This window comes from Molothrus aeneus, chromosome 11, assembly GCF_037042795.1.
Source record: "Molothrus aeneus isolate 106 chromosome 11, BPBGC_Maene_1.0, whole genome shotgun sequence".
Classification (NCBI taxonomy): Eukaryota; Metazoa; Chordata; class Aves; order Passeriformes; family Icteridae; genus Molothrus; species Molothrus aeneus.
Genome location: NC_089656.1, coordinates 13,050,960 through 13,069,807, shown reverse-complemented (window position 1 = coordinate 13,069,807; position 18,848 = coordinate 13,050,960). Strand labels below are relative to the sequence as shown.

Sequence of the window (18,848 nt, the reverse complement as noted above, 5' to 3'; positions counted from 1 at the left end):
GTCCGGTATTTGGCACAGACTTGAGATGTCAGTGCTGTGGTTAGCTGTGCTAGAGCAACAAACACAATTGCATTTCTCTTTCTCCACTGAGCACTGAGGTCTGTACCCCTCCTCAGAGGCATCTCTCTCTTCCTTGGCTCCTGATGGAGGGAGCCAAAGGCAACAAACTTCCTAGCCCTGACACCTCTGATATGTGTGAAGATGGATGGGTTGAATGCAGGCCTAAAATATTTTACATTTTCTCGGTAGTTTCACAGCCCTGGCATTATCAAATGATCTTTCAAAGTACTTGGAAGCAGGAGGAGAAAAACTTGAGATAGGTTCTGGCTTTTTTGTGTCTGTGTACTTGCAAACTGTCTCTGCCTACACATCTTGCAGGGCCTGTTCCTGTTTGGAGATGCACAGGGAAAATTAGTGCTCGTGTGGATGCTCTGTCTGCTCCATTTCCCTCCTGAAGTTTGGAGGCTGCTCAAAGCCAGTCCCCATCCCTGGGTGCTTAAGATCAGACTTGCCCTATGTGCTGCACTCCACTGACCAGCCTAGTTAGGAACTCGAGGCTAGGAAACACAAGACAATTTTAAAATCTGAACAAAAGTAGGAGATTAAGGAAACCAGCTGGAAACCTCTGTTTTGCTGATTTTAAAAGCAAAATGTGGGTCACAGATGTGCTTCCACAGACAGAAACTGGCTGGAGAAGAAAAAGACATCAGCATTGCCCAGACTCTTTGATGATCAGAGGTAGATTTAGCTCCTAGGCATAGAGACAAGAAAGGAAGAGGAGCCTAAGTGGGAATAAAAACATAATCAAGATATTAGGAATGTGGAACGCAACCCACCCGTAAATTTGCCTTAGGGAACTACAAAAAAATGCAGTAACAAAAAAAGATGAAACCAATTGCTACATCTTACTCTCTTCCCTTGTCTTGCCTTCCTTATGGTTTTGCTTTTTGCAGTCCAAGACACAGGGGGTCCATTACAGAACCTTCCCTCTTCCTCCTTTGTAAAAGTGCTGTTTTCTACTGCTCCTTTGCAGCAACTACGAAATCCTTGCTAAGGACTGGCTGACTTTAGGTCCCAAAAGAAACAAAGCTTTGCAGGAAATCCATATTTGTCTGCATGTATCAGAGGCTAGAAAGCAACGTGCTCTGGCCCATCTGGCTCCAGGAGGGAGCTAACACTCACTTCTTGTTTTGTCTAACACAAAAGATTAAACTTATTTTCAGTCAAATTGATGACAGACTCGTAAGAGCCATGCTGCTGACCCTTGCAGGCTGTTGATTAGCCTGTGACTTGGTCTCCCAGGGGCTGCAACAGAAGGCCTGTTGTCCCAGCCATTTAAAAAAACTCAAGGTAAAGCACTGGAAGAACAATTAAAGACAACAGCAGCACTGACTCAGAGAAGCCCAGGTGGTGGCTCCTTAGAAATAGCCAAGCAGCAGGGGGAGGCTCTGAAAGCATTCAGGGCATTTGGTGGGTGGTTCCTGGAGTGAAGGGAAGTGCCCAGAGCACTCCTGAAGGTCTCACCTGTGCTGGCCACAACACGACCTGGCCACTGGTGCCTTCAGGCCTTGTGGCACGTGCTGAGCAGCTATGGAGCACAATCTCCAACTCCTGCAGGAAACTTCCCTCCTGCCAGGAAAATGCCAGTCCCTAAGGCTTAACACCAAGAGAAGCCTGAAATGAAATGCTAGTGCAGCTCACTGCCTGTCACTGTTTTTCAGACTTGGGGGAACTTAGAATTCAGTTCTTGTCTGGAATTTATTTTTCTCACACCTAATGAAAAGACATTTTGTAGTTGTTAGTGATTTAAATTATCACTGTCAATAAAGTGATATAAAGACAAGCCTTTTTCCAGGGTGGGAAAAAAATATAAAACTATCTCAAATCTTCCACTCATGCAGAAGTAAACAACCCCAAAGCATTGAAGAATTAAATAAAATATATGGTTTTTTTTCACTGGGAGTCCACTGGGCGTGAATAAGTGCCATCTGAGCTCTCACTTGCACCACCATGTCCTGTGATGGCACCAAGGCCTAGAGGTGCAGAAGGATGTGTTTTGTGCCCTGCCATGTGACAACATCTTTGTTCCCAGTGGTGCAACCACCAGAGGCTCCTGAGCAGCAGCAGGGCTGTAAATGAGAAGGACTTTGTTATCTCCAGCTTCCCCATCCAACCTGGCCCAGAGAGAGGTGTCCAGCCACAACACAGCTCACAGTGCAGCTAAGAGAGAGGCATCACAGCACTGCCCTGGCACAGAGGGCCACCCATCCTCATCTGGATGCAGGAGATCTTGTCAGAGACACCAGAATTCATTTGGCTGGGCTGCAACCCCTAGATTGCAATTGCTGTGAATACTACAGCACAGAGGCTCTTCAGTTGATGTCTAGAAACTGATTGTGGTTTCAGAGCTCTTGCTGATGAATTGCACAGCAGCTGGTCATATTGGGAGGGCTCTGCTTATTATTTTCAACTGCTATCTTGCATGGAAGGAAAATCAAAATACTTTCCTCGAGGTAATTGGCTCTAAAACAATTGAAGGTTTTTTCACAAAGGTGTAATGCAATTAGGACTGGCATTTTAGATAATTTATATCTCTAAAGGTATGTTTATGCCATCATACCCTTATTTTGTGAAAAAAAGAAGAAAAAAGAGAAAAAGCTGCTGGCAAGACAAAGCTTATTTTTCTACTAGAGGCAATGAAATACAGATTAAAACCATCATCCACCTAGTACTGATTAAAAGGCAGCAGAATTCCAGGATCATCTCTGAGGTGTGATCATGGTTGGGTGGGATGCTGTGTCACCACCACACATCTGCAGGCTTCCCATCCAGTTTTCCATCAATGCCAAATGATGTTTCATCACTTGCCTTCTGCTGCAGCACCTCAAGAGCTGCTCTCCCCAGCTGCCCTGCCAGCTTGGGTGGCAGCAGCTGGTGCAGCTGGGAGCACCAGCCCCACCACACAGAACAAAACCAGCAGCCACAGCAGTGCCTGCACTGTGTGTTTGATATCCAGGAACACCCCAAGCTGAGATGCCAAACAATCCAAACACAATCCAAACACAATAACAACTCCAGAAGTGCAGGAAACAGCTGCTGAACTTGTTGATGTGGGATATTGTGACAGCCAAAAGCATGGACATAGCATTGCCTGACACCATTGGGAAGTTTCTGTTTCCCTGGTTACCAAAATGTCCAAGGGTGCATCTGGGGAAATGAATTCTCTCTGCCTGCCTGGTCCTTATGTTTATACTTTACCACTTTTGGCTGACTCTTGCCCAAGACACAGTCCAGGGCCAGGGGCATTTTGCCTGACTGCAACAGATGCTATGGTTGAAATTATGGGATGAAAGCCTTTGGTCTCTTGGCCTAGGTGGAAGCAAGTGTATTGGATCAATTATCATTACAAGCAGGTCTGAACTGAAACTGGGGAGACACTGAACATCTCTTCAGAGCCCCATTTATGGGTGGATGTCCTGTCCTCATGACAGTATGAGCCAAAGCCATGGATTCAGACAATTCCCACTAAATGACATCTGGATGTGGTCCCTAATGGTCGAGAAGCCACTGACTGTATTACAAGAGTAACTCAATACCCCTGGAAAAGTAAAGGTGTCCCTTAGCCTTGGTTGTAATCCAGCTGACCTATCAGTACACTGTACAACTACAGAAAGTACAGTGGGAAAGAAAAGCAAACAAAGAAAAGCAAACCCAAGAGCTGTACTGCTGTACAAAGCAGGTGATCACATCCTTCTGTTCTCAGTCAGACAAAGAAGCCATCTGCTGTGCCTGCAGGTTGATCTGCCTAAATTCACTAGATCCATGTTTGCAAGAACCTACCTTGAGACATTTGGGAGCTGTTTGGGAACCTGGCCTTGGGGTCACAGACCTGACCCCAGCCTGGCCAACAGAGGACATGAATGTCCTGCCTGATCCTTTGTGCTTTGAAGTGGCCTGTGACACAACACACATCCACACTGTAAGCAGAGACACGTTTAGCTCCACTGCTATGAGATCATTCACTTCAGTTAAAACTTTACCAAATCCAAATGCAGCTTTTTAACATGCAAGGCCATGGAAGGGATACTCACTATTGGGCTGAGTCGTTAAGCTGATATTCCCGGGACCGGTTGAAGCATTCCTGGATCCCAGAGTCTGCCCAGAGCCTCATCATAGCTGACAGCAGCTCTGGAGAGAAGGGCTCTGTGTCCTCCATCCGACTTACGACATCGCAGACCATCTTGGCATCAGCCTGCAGAGGAAAGCAACAAGAGCTCACATGGATGCTTCAGGCAGAATTTGGAGCCAGAGATTTCACAAACAGTTCACCAAACCATCAGGAGTAAAGAGGCCGTGTTTCTCAAGATGGGGCTTTAACATCCACACTGTGTGATCCACCTGAAAGGGCAAGAGGAGGATGGAGGAAGGAAATCACAAGGAAAAAGATTGCTTGTGCAATCTGCCTCATATCAACAAATATTTCTATTCACCAGACAAAGCAGTCTGCACTGCACGTGTGGAATTTCATGGGAACAGATAGGAATTCATACATGTACAAGGGTATTTAAAATTGTTAGCAGCAATGCCTTGCTTTAACTGGAAGTGGAAACTTGCTGAAGTGGGGGCTTTGTATCAGAAAGAACTGCAGAAAGACTCCAGAAACAATTTTTTCCAGATGCTGCTTTACTGCTTTTCCTAAATTCTTGTTTTTTGCTATGAGCCCCTGCTAGGAGGGCTAATTCATGTTAATGCAGACCACCTTGTCTGGCTGTGGTGCTCTGTGACTCAGAAGGAGAGGAATCTCCCACGGCTACAGAGCATGGCAGTGGGGGCAGGGCCAGCTGGCCATTTTCAGATGGAATCTTTTTTGGTGAGAAAAAATGAGATTCACTGGGACAGCAACGTTTTCTGGAGGATAGTGCTCTGACACAACTTGGGTCTGGAAGATGTCTCAGATTTAGGATGGGAATGTCTAGACAGCCTTGGAATAGCTGAATTCAGCCTTCCTGTAATAGTCTACAGTGGCTTATGCCTCACTCGTTTGTGTAGAAGGACACCAAAATTGATGACCCCCTCTGCTTGCTCTGCAAGAAGTAAACTCCCACAGCACCCACAGACTCCTGAAACCCTTGGGATGTTGACTAATCTGCAGAGATTTTCTTTCATTGCTTTGAAAATCTCATATTTCTACTAGCTGAAACAAACCCAGTTATTATTGCTATAATTAATTGGAAAAGAGGAGCTCTTGTTCCTTGTGTGTGTGCAGCAAACTTGTGAAGATTTCTTGTTTTACTCTTTTGTCTCTTGTGTGCTAGACTGAACCCATTCTTGGCCAAATGCAGGTGGAAATCTTTGCCTTCCAGGGTGTTTGATCTAAGCCAGCAAGTGCAGACCAGAAACACAAATCTCGAGAAGGGAGTGCAGGCTCTGCTCATGCTTTGCTGGGGACAATTAGAAGTGAGGAGCACCACAATAACCTTATTGTATGGATGGGAATGACAAGTGTATGGCAGGGTCTGCATGGTCAGGATCAGAATCTGTAACCTCTCTGTTGAACACTGAAACTGTGGAAAAATTGCAGGGCACCAAACCGAAAGCACTGGAGACTGAAGCTGCTGGAGATTTTAGTGCTCAGTGAAAGAGCCTCAGGTGCCCTGAACATGCAGCCTTTATGGGCTGAAGAAGTCTCAGTACTGTATGTCTCAGGATTGTATCCCATAAAACTTAATGGGGTGGACTCTATGCTTTGAAGGCTTTATGAACATAAAATCTTTCTCACAGGGCACTTAAAATCACATTTTAGTGCCCAGGAATCCTCCCAGCCCTCTGTACAGACTCTGCTCATTTTGGAGAAAAAATATTGGTGACTCACACCTCAAAGCCAAGACAAACGAAGAACCTTGAAGAGTTCAGTTAATTTCAAAAGCTTGTTTTCTGCCCTGGAGTGCTTTGTGAGCTGAGTGAATATTCATAAATCATCTGTATGGTTTGCCTGCCCTGCTGGAGCAGCAGTTCTGCTCTTTTCACAGACTCTAAATGACCTAAAACCTGCTAATGGCTGCAGTCTGCCTTGGCCCCAGTATTTGTGTATGGGTGATGCAGGAAAAGCATCCATGCTTCCAGTCAGGTAGAAAGATGCCTTTGTGTGTTATCTTGACTGCTGGAGGGGGTTACAGGTATAAGTCACAGATCTGTCCATCTGTCTGCATGGCAAAGCACATTTGAAGCTCTCCAGCTGTCACTTGCATGGTCTGGGCTTCTTCTGAGTTTTGTGGATTTAACTGCAGGCTGCTTTTTTGCAAAACATCAGAGGCAATGGCACAGACATCATATTTTCTGTGCTGGGAAATAGCTGCATCACCTTTTCAACTACTGAGACTTGTGGTAGCTCCCTGTAAGACCCAGCACAGGGGGGTTTTGAGCAGAAGACAGAGATGAACAACAATGACAAGGCAGAATGGGAGTGACCAGGCACAGACAATTCTGGCTGTGGTTTTCTGTGAGTCTGTCGGGCCAGAAGTGGGGCTGAGCACGTAGGGCAGGGGATTATTTTGGTACATGCTCCTCTGCAGTTACTGGAGGTCCCTTTTGGGGACAGGAGAGGCTCTCCTCCCACAGCATGGACACCTGCCTGCAGGGCAGACAGAGTCAGCAGGCTGAAACAGGGGAAGATCTCAAAGGAAAGTTTATTGCTTCTGCTGAACAGTAGTAACAATATTCCAGACTTAGTTTTATTTTACAGAGTGAACCACTGAACTCTTGGTTTCACAGATCCAGAAAAAGCAGGTGCAATGAGTACTTTTAAAAATACCCCTTCCCCCTGCCAAGGCTGAAGTCCCTCTCTTAAGGAGCATGTGGCCATCCAGGAGTTCAGGCATTTGTTAGATGATTTAACGAGCAATTAAGGATCCAAGAAGAGAAGATACCCCTTTCTTTTCTCACTCTCCAGGCTGTGTCTCAAGCTGGGAATGACATTAAAATCTCCAACTTCCCCTGGGCCCAGCAGGTAGATTTTTAAATACTGCCTGATTGACTTTTCCATGCCTGCCTCCCCTGGGTGTGCTGCTCCTGCTTTTCCCGAGGTGAGAAGAGCTGAGCCTCCTGCCATGCTCTGCCTCTGTACTGCAGCCAGCAATTAAATAAAGCAAAACAAAACAGGCAAACCAGCCCCCCATTCCCCTGCCTTGCAGTTCCCACCCGACAGGGCTGCTGTTAATGAACATCTCGGTGGTATTTCAGCTACCTCGGCAGCTAAAAATAGGCAGTGCTTGGTCCCTGGCATTGCTGGAAGGAGCTACAAAATGGTGCAGGGCTCATTCCACCACTGCTGCCTCTGCCATTCCCAGCTGCTCTGTCTTCTGTCTTGGAACAAAACATCTGGGAGGAGGGTGAGAGGTCAGGCTGGTCTCCTTTGTGCTGGTTCTTACCCAGCACGAGCATCCCAGCCTGTCTCTGCAGCATTCTGACACCTCCTGCTGCCACTCTCCAGTGCCTTGCACTTCCCATAGCAGGTGAAACCCTAACACCTGAGCTGAATGCCTTGGGAAGCTCATTATGGTGAGTGGGGTTTGACACTTTGTGTCATTCCTGAATGCTGATTCTATCTACCTACAGGAGAATTAAAGCTGGCTGGGCATGGCTCGGGGAGACAGCTGAGCTTAGAGACTGTGCTAAGGTGAAATTAGACATCCAGCCTTTAGACATCAAGCCAAGAGACCAAACAAGGCTTTACTAAAGAGCAGACCTCCATTCTGGTTGGGGAATGGAGAGGGTTCTGTAAGGCCAGGGCAGGGTCTGAAATCCACAGGCAGGTGTGAACAAGAAGCTTGTAAACACAGTGGGCAGTTGGCACGTGTCATTGCTAACCCCAGGTTGTGGGCATACCTGTGCACCACAAATCCAGTTCAAAAGGGGATCTGCTCTCTCCCTAACCTGGATATAACTGCAGTTATTTAATTGTCTCCCATCTGTCACTGTCACCAAGCTCACAGCCTGTGCTCAGCATACAAACTGTGACTTCACTTGCAACAGGCACACAGCCCAATTAATGTGTTACCTGGCTGGAAGGGAGAGGGGCCCCTCCCTGCAGTCTGACACTACTGGCAGTTGTGTTTGTCTCTGCAAGCAGGTTATTTTCCATCACCCTGATATAGACCACCCCTAATTACTTGTTTCTCACCACCACCCATGACAGGTGCTCACAGAGATACCAGCAGAGCTGCACTACAAAGGTACCAGCAAAGCTGCTGCTGCCCTGGCTGTTCTAGAGTCAGACTGGAGTAGGACCCAGGTACCCATCTCTGACTATCCCAGGGCAAATCCTAGCTCTGATCCTTTGAAGTTGCCTGGACACAGACTAGGAGACTTTTTACTTTAATTTTTTTTTCCAAAAGGAATAGTTTTCTGGAAGGAGAATTTTAAGGGGGAGAGGCAAAACCTTGTGTGAAGCTGTGTGGTACAAATCTGCTAAACCTTACAGAGCTGTGCTGTGTTATAGCCAACAGAGGTATGAGCTGGTGTGCCACACTGCACTGTCCTTTCCTTTTGGTGAACTAAATCCCAGTAAATATAATTTTTTTTTTGCTATTATTTGCTCTGATTAATGATACTTGTCACTTAGCCTGTCTCAAAGGTTAACCCTGGGGCAATTTCATCTGGTGGGTGGTTGTACCAGGAGCTGCTTCTCAGACATTTCAGAAAATCCATGCAGTGGGGGAAAAGATGAGCACTATAAGCACTTCAGTTTGGCTGGTGGTACGAGGCAAATCAGCACAGTGCCAGTCATCAGCAAGCAATCTCGTGGGAATAATGGTGGCCATCATGAGTCATGAACCTGGGGATAATCAAACTGATGTCTAGACACCATCCAGCATCCAAAAAGGACATCCCTGGAAGGGAACCCTTGTGGGGGACCAGATCCTGATCTCAGGTCACAGCAGTGTGTGCCTCTGCTGCTCCAGTGAAAAATGATGTCCTGTAACTTCACGGCAGAACGTGTCTCACAAACTGAAAACCTCTCCCTTCTCCTTACAGACTGTCTCAGAAATATGGACCCCACTTCCAGCCAAAGAGTGGTTGCATTGCAGCAAAAGCCAGTGATTTTCAGCCTGATTAAATCCTGGAAACAAAGCATGGCTGGTAAATATGTCTTTTCCAGAGATTTCCAGGGCCCAGCTCCAAGTCCATAGAAGTTTTTGTAGACACTGAATAAATAGCTACATCTATGACTCTCCCCCTCACTCTCCCTCTCTTTCTCACACATCTGTGTTTCAGAGCTGACCTCTCAATCTGTGGAAGTCTGTCTGGCATTAAGCAGCTGCTGTGCATCGTGGGAGAGGCAGCTTTCCTCCTGCACCCTTCCATCTACCCTCAGAACATTTAATTGAGGCCTCCCACCTTGGCTTGGCATTTGGCTTGCTGAGAGATCCTGGAAGGCACTGAGCAGGTAAAAATCTATCCAGTGGCTTATTAATATCTATCCCTTTGGAGATTACCTTGAGGTGGTAACTTCCACCCAAACTTCCCCTCTTCACTGTCGTTAGCTGGAGGTGGAAATGCAAAACTCTGGACAGAGACCCCAGTGGTCTGGGAAATGGTGTTTACCCAAAAGCTCAGCATAGGGCTCTCTAGCAGTCTGCATCACACAACAAAGCTAAGCCTAAAACGTTAAGTTAGAGATGGCTGGCTTTCCACAGAGTCACAGTAGCCATCCACCCTCATGCAAACCTCTCACAAAAAGGTTGGCTGACTTGGATACAGTGCTGAAGGGCTGCTGTCTGTCTGGGAGCAGACAGACTTGTGTACAGAAAACACAACCAGGCAGCCACAGTGACATCCAGATCTTCTCGTGAGCTTGTGCTGTCCGGCTGGCAGTTAGCACAGCCCTGGTTTTTGCATCCTTCTGGAGCCAAGATGGCACCATCACCTCTGACTGTCTTGGCCAAACAGTTCTGTGTGTCTGGGAAGTGGTCTAGGATCTCTAGCCTGAAACCTTGTTATAGCTGTTTTTTTCTGTCTGCTGCTTCCTGTTTGGGCAGACATTGAGCAGGACTGATATTGGAAATCATGATGATTCTTGCAGCAGGCCAACTGCTCTGAGTTCAGTACTACCTTCATTCCCATTCTGGATGATACTGAGTTGATCAAATAAAATTTGCCAGCCCTTATGTGGGTATTACCCTCTTTTCCCCTTCTTCCCCTTCAACACATATAAAATAATATTCCTGGTTTGCTTGGACTGGTGAGTATCTGGCAATGCAGAGACTGGATAATGCATGGACTAGACTCAGCTCTTGGGCTGCCAGCTGCCCACCACCACAGTAAGAATTCCTATAACTCCACATCCTGTAGAAAATAGTGGTGCATTCACTATTAGGGGAAAAACCCACAACCCAACAATACAGAACTCAACCTGCAAGGACAAGTTATTTCCTGAATTTCCTTTTTTCTAGGAAATGCAGGGTCCTCCCCTCTGCTTGAGGAGCTCAGAGTAGCTCCAGAGCTGGGCGAGACAAACGCGGTGGGTAGCTGACCTGATTTTTCCAGGCAAGAATGGGGAAGCCAGAAAGCATGTGTTAAATGGTCTCAAAATAGGTCCTGACCCACTAGCTGCAAAGGCAGGAAAGAAAACAGCACTCTGTCCATCCCAGTCCTCTCTATTTCAAGAAGAGGGCATCCCCAAGAGTCCAAGAGCCACTGCAGGCTCCCCCAGCATCGCTTCAAGAACAGGATACTTTAATGGGCCCTCTGCCCTACAAGCACTGAGCAAAGGGTCTGGGTACAGGACCTGAAAGCCCAAATGTCATCCTCACTGAGGACTTTCAGGCCATGCAGGCACAGACAGCACTGCCCACCAGGGAGGGGATGAGGCAGAGAGTCACAGATGGGGGACATTAGCCGCATGGCTTCATGCTCTGCAGGGAACAGCTCTGCCGCAGTGCTGAGGAGCAGGCTGGAAACATGGAAAGATGAGAGAGCAAAATCCTTGCAGCTTACTGCCCTTCTCCTCTCCCTAATATCCTCTGCTGGGTAGAAGTCCATAAAATGTAACAGCACTGGAGTATTTGTGCTGCAGTGAACGGCAGGGAAATGCCTGAGATGCCACAGTGGGAGCACAGGTGGGGGAGCTGCACTGGCTCCTGGCATTTGTAAAATAAATGGATATTTTCCATTCATTGCAACGCGGACGGCTGAGGCTGAACAGAGTGGGAGTGGTGGTGATTCTCTGGGAACCCACTCTGGGTTTGGGAGTTACTGATGGGTTTAGCCTGTACATCTTCCACTCCTGAAACGTTCTTAAGATTTTCCACACCAACATTCCTCTGGGTGACTGTGTTAAAAGCAGCAGGGCAGAGGGGACATAGTTTCATCCCAAGCTTTCCCACCACAAAGGGGGAAAACAGGCTTTGTCTTTGGAGCAGAAAGGGAAACCAGCTCCTGTGGTGGGTGCATTCCTGGGAGAAAGACTTTTTTAACATCTCTGGCTAAATGACACTTGTATATGATGGTTTATAGGGCAGTGCCTTCCTGCTGGGAAGTTGTGCAGTGCTGGAATCTAGTAATTAGTTTAATGCTCAGAGCTTGATGCTGAACGGTGGGTGCTAATCTCCACTCTACAATTAATCTCACAGATTTACCAGTGCCTCTGTGATGAGGGACTAAGCCTGTGGGTTACATTCATCTGTCCCTGAAGAAAGAGATGGTGTTTCAACCAGAAAGAGCCCTGTTTCATTTTACGGTCCTTTTTTACTTGGTGATCTCTGTTGAAGATATATACCTAAAGGAAAACAGGGAGAGGGAAAATCCCTCCCTTCACCCCAACCCTGTTAATAAATTCCATCTCCCTGTTGCCTCTTTTCTTCTCATAACCCATAATTCCTTCTGTAACCCATAACTGGCTTATCTGGGTAGGGATTTTGTACTGCCCTCCACTGACAGCGCAGTCAGTGGGTTTGCTGTGCATACTCAAGCTTTGTGCCTGATGTGGGGGGGTCTCAAAATTATTTCTTGCACTGCTGATGTGGCATTAGTCATCACAGCAGCCAAAGAATACCAATTCTTCCACTTGGCAGTAGAACTGAAAAATTAGGTGGTGTTAAAAATCAGCTTGGATGAAACGTGGATTCTCCTGTGAACCCAAAATCCTCTGAAAAATTTAATTTCACATCCAGCCAAAGCATTTGCCTTAAGTCCTATCAAAATATTTTGAGCTATTTAGGTGCTCAGTATTATTTTTTAGAAGTACATCAAATTTCAAACAAAAATTTTGGGTTTAAATGAAAGTTGGGAAAATTAAAACAAATTACTTTGTCCTTTCAGGAATGCAAAATCCTCTTGAAAAATTCTCACATAATTTCCTCTTGTCCATGACTATATGTAGAATTTGACTGGAGTCATATATTTTAACTGGATTTGTAGATTTTGACCAGATTTTACAAATTATTTTGGTTTATTTCAGACTGTTTTTAGCCATTCCATCAAGCATTTCTGTCCAGTTCTATTAATAAGTAGAATAAGAACTTTTTCATCAGGACTCCTTCATTCTCAGCTTATTTTCTGTTCTAATTTCAGTTGTCACCACCTCAAATTTTCTGGTTTTTTGTCCTGTGCTCTTTCACCAAATGTCCTACAAGATGCTCACTGCTGAGTTTTCCTGGCAATGAAGGGGTTTGCAGCAGTTCCCAAAGCAAATACCCAAGCTGGTGTGGTAGCTTCTTGCTTTTTGGTCTCTGGCTGCAACAGAAGCAGTGATGGAGATGCAGGGTGACCCCAGACAAGGGGGAAAGACTTCACATGGACACATGGCGGGTTTAGATTAGAAATTAGAAGAAATTCTTCCCTGTGAGGGTGATGAGGTGCTGGCACAGATTGCCCGGAGAAGCCGTGGGTGCTCCATCCCTGAAAGTGCTCAAGGCAGGTTGGTTGGGACTTCAAGCAACATTATCTAGTGGGAGGTGTCCCTGCCCATGGCAGGGAGGTTGGAATAAGATGATCAAGGTCCCTTCCAACCTAAACCATTCTAGGATTCTGTGATATTAACATTGTGAAGGGGACAGACTGGAACAAGATGCCATTCACCGAGTGACTGGTTAGCAAAATTTTGCCTATGACTTCTTACTACTACAAAATCCTTGTTTAGCTTTTCTCCCTCTTAATTTCCAGGTGACTGTGAACCCTTCTCTGCAGGGAGGAGCAGAGGTGGGGGTAGAGGAGCATTTGGCTGAGGTTCTGCTGTGAGTGGAAGTTGCCTCTGATGGGGCTGAGGTTGAGCAGTGACTGGTCGAGGAGCCACAGAGTTCAGAGCAGATGAAAGACAGATTTTTAGTTAAATCTCCCCTGTGCTGCTGTATTTCCAGCAATATCAAGACTTGGGTGCTTGTAACAGGCTTGGAGGAGTTCTTCCTTTGATCAGCAGGGATTACAGAGACTAACCTCCAGCAAGTTCCTCTTTACCAGAGCTGAGGCACGTCACACACTAACAGATTTGCTTACACATTGTTTCAGGTTGCTGCAGAGAAAAAATGTCCTATATTCTTACAAGAGCATCAAGAAATTTCCCCAACCCTTTGATAGGGGGAGGGTGGAAGAGGAAGAAGAGGGAAAGGGAAAGAGAGGAAGACAGAGGGGAAGGATCTGTTGGGTTGAGTGTGAGTGTTGCTGTTCCAGGAGAAGCTGTTCTCAGGGATACTAAGAGGAACTTTATTTTTATTAATTGCTCTTTTCAGACAAAATGGATAAATGGGACCTCAGGTGCATCATTAGAGGACAGGATAGTTCATAAGATAAGTGGCTGGCAGAGAGCTACCTTTCTAACAGCTTAACAAGGGTAGGCAGAAATAGGCTGGGGGGCTGGAAGAAATCTTTGATGCTGTTGTGTATATTTATTATTTATTCTTCTGGCACAAATATAACATCAAAAAATTTCAAACCCAAAAAAAGCTCATAAGCTGCTGTCACTGGGTTAGTCCTACATCTCTGTAACCATGGCATCATGTAGTAACGACAAGAAAAATCAGCAACAATGGGGAAGAGCACCCAGCATTTATGACACTTGTGAGGGTGAGGCAGACTTCCTTGCTCTGGTGAGGATGCACCAGAAGGGATAAGAAAATCTGAGAGCATCTTACTAGCCTGGGCATCTGTGAAGCTCAGCTGGTGGAAAATGCCACAAAACAATGGAATTGCTCCCTTGTGTGTAAACCTGTGTGATATAAATAGAGGATAGAGGGTGGATCCCCCCCTAAAACCCTTTGCTGCCATTACAGGTCACCTCAACCCTCACAGAACAGTGGTGATGGCCCCAGTGCCTGTAGCCAAGCATGGAAATGGTTGCACCCTCTCAGCACCATGGTGGGGGCTCTCTGTCACTGTGAGCTGCTGGTGCTCATCTCTGGGGGGTGGCACTGCCACTCCTCACCCTCTGCCTCTCACATTCATCCTATTGCAGTGCATTCCTTCCTTCCCCTTTGTGCTCCCTCTCTCTTTGTGCCACCCCCCTGGCTCTGCAAGTCCTGCAGCTGCTGCAGTGGGAAGCCCTCCCTGGTGGCTGTACAGAGCAGAGGACTGTGCTGACATGAGCAGCAAGGCACAAGCCTAATACTGCACAGGGTATTTCTTGGAAAATTGTCTATATTCAGTTTTTAATGGAATACTTTGGCTGGATTGGAAATATTTCAACTACCATCTGGGGATTAGAGAGCTTCTTTTAATCTCGTTTTGTTTTGTTTCTTTTTTTTATGTCTTTGCAGAAAAAGGAGAAAAAGCCTGCTCCAAAATGTCCTCTATGGAGGGACTGGGATTTGGCAGTGTCATGCAGTGATGCCAGTGGATAATGGGATGTGATAACAGTCACTGACTGCCTCCCAGAGCCCCTTTGCAGAATGGGTCAGACTTCTCCCACAGACAGATTTGGGGCAGAAGTAACCAGTATTCTCCAGCCATCCAGCTGGGAGCAAAGCTCAGGTTTAGGGTCTGGTTGTGCTGCCCTATACTCCCAGCAGCACAGAGCAGAGCTGACAATAAAACCTGGGAGCAGAGATTTTCACAGCTGCCTAATGGGTCTAAAAATCTGATTTGTTCTAAAATAAGCAGCCCAGATCTGTAGTCACCATGTCCATCTCAGCAGCAGAGTGCACAGTGGGTCCCTCCATGGCACAGCCAGTTAGTTGGAAAGTGAGAAGCCCCAAGAAATCCAAATTCTGCAATTCCTAACTTCTCTCTATTTTCCCCTCCTGGTTGCTTTGGCTTTTTCTCTCCTGGCAAGCCCCTCTCCACAGCAGTACTGCAGCTCTGCCTGCCTGCAGCCATCCCAGCCCCAGGAACAGCCCTGCCTGTGCAGCACTCTCTGGAGATGCCATTTCTCTTGCAGGCATTCAGCCCATGGTGCATCGCAGAAAAACATCCCCAGAGGAGTGAATGATGCCAGTAAGGCTCTTGCCTTCCCTCCACCTCCCAGGGCTACTTTCTGCCTTGGCTACGAGCCTGCTGCATCTTTGTGCGGTTAATAAAAATAACCCAAAAGTACTTGGGAGCAGACAGAGCAATCCCAGAGACTCCAAACATCTAAGGGGCTTTGTTTCCAAGGCAACATCTTGTCTCCTAGCTGCAAAAGGCCACGGGAATGAAGGCAGCCTATGGAAAATGAATAGCTAAATGACAACAACAACAAAAAAATCTGCTGGGGAGCGTTTCAGAGAGGGAGGGGTGTTCGTAGGGGGGCCAGGAAAGAGCGAAGCTAAACAAGCCAGGAGTAGCTGCACAGAGCATGCAAAGGGACAGGGTGCAATTTATCTCATGAGAAGCTCAGTCCTGCCCCCATTGAAATGCAGAGCACCACTTCCACAGACTTAATGGGAGCAGGCGAGCTTGCACAAATCAGCTATTCTTTTCTTTCCCCCCCTTTTTAAGCTACAGAGTTTGAAGATTGGAGCTAGTTAAAAATAATCTATTGTCCAAGGCAGAGACTTCCCCGGTCCCAGGAGCTCCCCAGCCGGGGCTGCAGCTCACTATTGATTTTGGTCACCCCAGTTTCCCATTGCCAGAGCTGCCTCCTCCCCCCACAGCCCAGGGCAGTGAGGCAGGTGGGAGGTGCCAGAGCACCAGAGCATCCCTTCAGCTCTTCCAGGAAAGAAACATGTTTTCACCCATTTCCCAAGGTTTCCAGAGCTGTGCAGTGTGTTAATATCTGTGTGCAGTCCTTTCACTATGGCTGCAAGGACGGCTTTGCTCTTACAGCCTTTTGAGCCAGCTGCCCTGATAGCAGACTTGGAGCATCAGGCATGGGGAAAGCACAGACCCCTGTGTCCCCCACGTCCCACCCATCATGGCCCCTGTCTGACACCAGCCTCCCCTGATGAGGGCAGGCAGGTCTGGGGCTCCACCAGGGTGCTCTGATGTGCAAGCTGCCCTTATGTAAGTGCCTGCTGCAGTCAAATGCCCCTGGGATCATTTATGGGATTGATATCAGACAGGGAGGGGGAGGCTCCCCCGTGCCAGCCCAGACTGCTCCTGTCTCTCCTCTCCCCTGTGTCCCAGGGGAATGCTGAAAGCTGAGCATCATGATGCCAAAGCTGCCAGAGCTTTTCCTCTGTGTCCCAGGGGGTGGCACGGATGCCCTGGGAACATGACAGGCATTGTGTCAGGAGCTCCTCCAGGCTGGGTCTCTGCTCCTCAGCAGCACAACGGAGCTCCACCATGCCTGAAAGGGGCTCCTGACACAGCGAGGGGAGGAGAGAGCCAGGGCATTGCCCTGGGGTCTTCCCCCAGGAAGGGACAGAGGACATTAGGGCTTGTTAGTGCTGCTCTCTGGCCTGGGCTGGAGTCAGCCTTGGCCTCAAGCTCTCCCTCTCCCTTCCTCAGAGACTCTTTGGGATGATGAACAACTCAGCCATTGATGTCCTGCCTGATCTTAAAACATTTTATTTAATTAATGTTTTTTCTTTGTTCCATCTCTCAGTCAATACCATGTGGGCAAGAGGTTCCCAGAGGGAGAGCTGATGGGAAATGCTCACCTCACACTTTTTTTTCACACCGTCTGCTGTGGGCAGAGCCAATCCATCCGCATGGATGGATGGATGACTGCTATTTATTATTCATCTTGGTGTGCAGAGCAGAGCCTCTGTCTGAGCAAGTTTTGAGATTATGAGGTTTGCTTCTCACTCCTCCTCCTTGAAATGGTTTTAAATTTAGCTTAACTTCAGGGAATTCCTCCAAAATTGCCCTGGAGAAGCAAGGCTGGAATTTGGTCCCTATAGCTCTGCCCAGAGCTGGAGGGCTGCCATGGGAAGCCGGCCTGCAGGGCAATAGAGCTGGCCTGTCACCACTGATCCCTGGTGTGTCACCCTCCCTGGCTCCTGGAGAGCAGCTGGGTACCTGCAGTGCAGGCCCAGCAGGCACAGGCTGCTGGAAAAGCAGGGGACCAATCTGACCAGGCATTCTGCTCCCCCCCTTTTCCCAGGAGACATTCAGTGGGGAAAACCCTGGGCAACAGGGAGCTCCTGGGGCTCAAGGATGGGCCAGTAGGGATGAGACTTGATTTAAGAATGGGGAGAGCATGGGACTTGGGTGTTTGTATCAAAACCACCACAGGCATTTTACCTTCTTGTCCCCAATTCATCCTTCTTGCAAGTACCCACTGAGAGTATTGTGCACTTACTAATTTTCTATCCTAAACTCCTTTGCTATGTTCCTGGATCACCTTCCACCGCCATAACTTTCATCCCTACATGGCTGAACTTCAGTTCTACGTGAAATGATTCCTACAGATCACGCTGAGTTTTCACTTGCAAATACTCTTGGACAACTTTCAAGGCATTCACCCCATTTAAACATGACATAAATGCTGTGGTACTCTCTGTACAACAAAATAGTTCAAAATATTAATACAGGAGCTGGGATTTTCCAAGGTAGTTGGTATTGACCTAACCTGATTCACACTGGGCTTGACTGTAAATTGTTAGCAACAGGGAACAATGAATGTTCCTGAAAATCCCATTGCTTGGACATAATGATAGAGAAAATAGATTTTGCAGGACACATTATTATTGGGTTGTAAAAAATTCTCACCCAGTTGTCTTTAAAAATGCATCTGCTCAGGTTGTTAATGGCATTTGCATGGACAGTCTTGTCATTATGTCTGAATGAATAAATAGTATTGATTTATACTATAATAAATTTGTAGAATAAGAGCTAAAATACAGCCAGCTGGTGGCTGGATTATACCTTTTTGGAGTATTTGCTGGCAAATGTCTCATGTTTTGGTTTTTCAAGAGGACTGAACAGGGGACAATACACCTGTTACCCTTGGTCCTAACATGATCAGGTGATAAGCATCTGTTGAGCAGTCAGGGCACTCTAACCCCCTCCTAAAAACCTGTCTGCCTCTTCATTTTCTGTGCCACCCTTCTGCTTCAGGTGGCTTAGCTCATTGACTTGGGCTCAACAGACACACACACTGAGGCTGGCTTCCAGACCCTCAGCCAGGGATAGACAATACATGCTTACATCTCCTCCACAGCTAAAACCTGTCAAGCTTTCAAACTGCCTTTGAGCTGATATCTTCAGAGTAATAGGTCAGGCTGGAAATGCATTTCCAACCCTTGTCTGCCTACCAGAAGCAAGCTCTCCTTCTCTCCTTGCCACTCCTTGTGAGCCACAGCACTCAGTAATGAGGCCATTGATGGAGCAGTGGTATGTTCTTTTGTCCCTGCCAAAACCCTGCTCCCTCCTATTCAACTCAACAAGATGTGAAGCCCTGGTGCTGCCAAGTGTCTTTTCAGCTGCCAAAGGAAAAGGAGCTAATCAAACAAGGAAAAGAGCCCAAGTACCAGGCCCCATTCCCAGCTCAAAGC

General features: G+C 47.1%; 1 protein-coding gene across 2 annotated transcripts in view; it reads right to left on the bottom strand.

Moving 5' to 3' along the window:
* Nucleotides 1–18,848, bottom strand: part of GNAO1 (G protein subunit alpha o1) — a 141,350-nt gene that overhangs the window by 43,401 nt on the left and 79,101 nt on the right. For both annotated transcript variants that reach the window (XM_066557214.1, XM_066557212.1), the window contains exon 4: nt 4,092–4,252. In XM_066557214.1, coding sequence (XP_066413311.1) covers nt 4,092–4,252 — 161 coding nt within the window. The remainder of the gene's footprint in view (nt 1–4,091; nt 4,253–18,848) is intronic.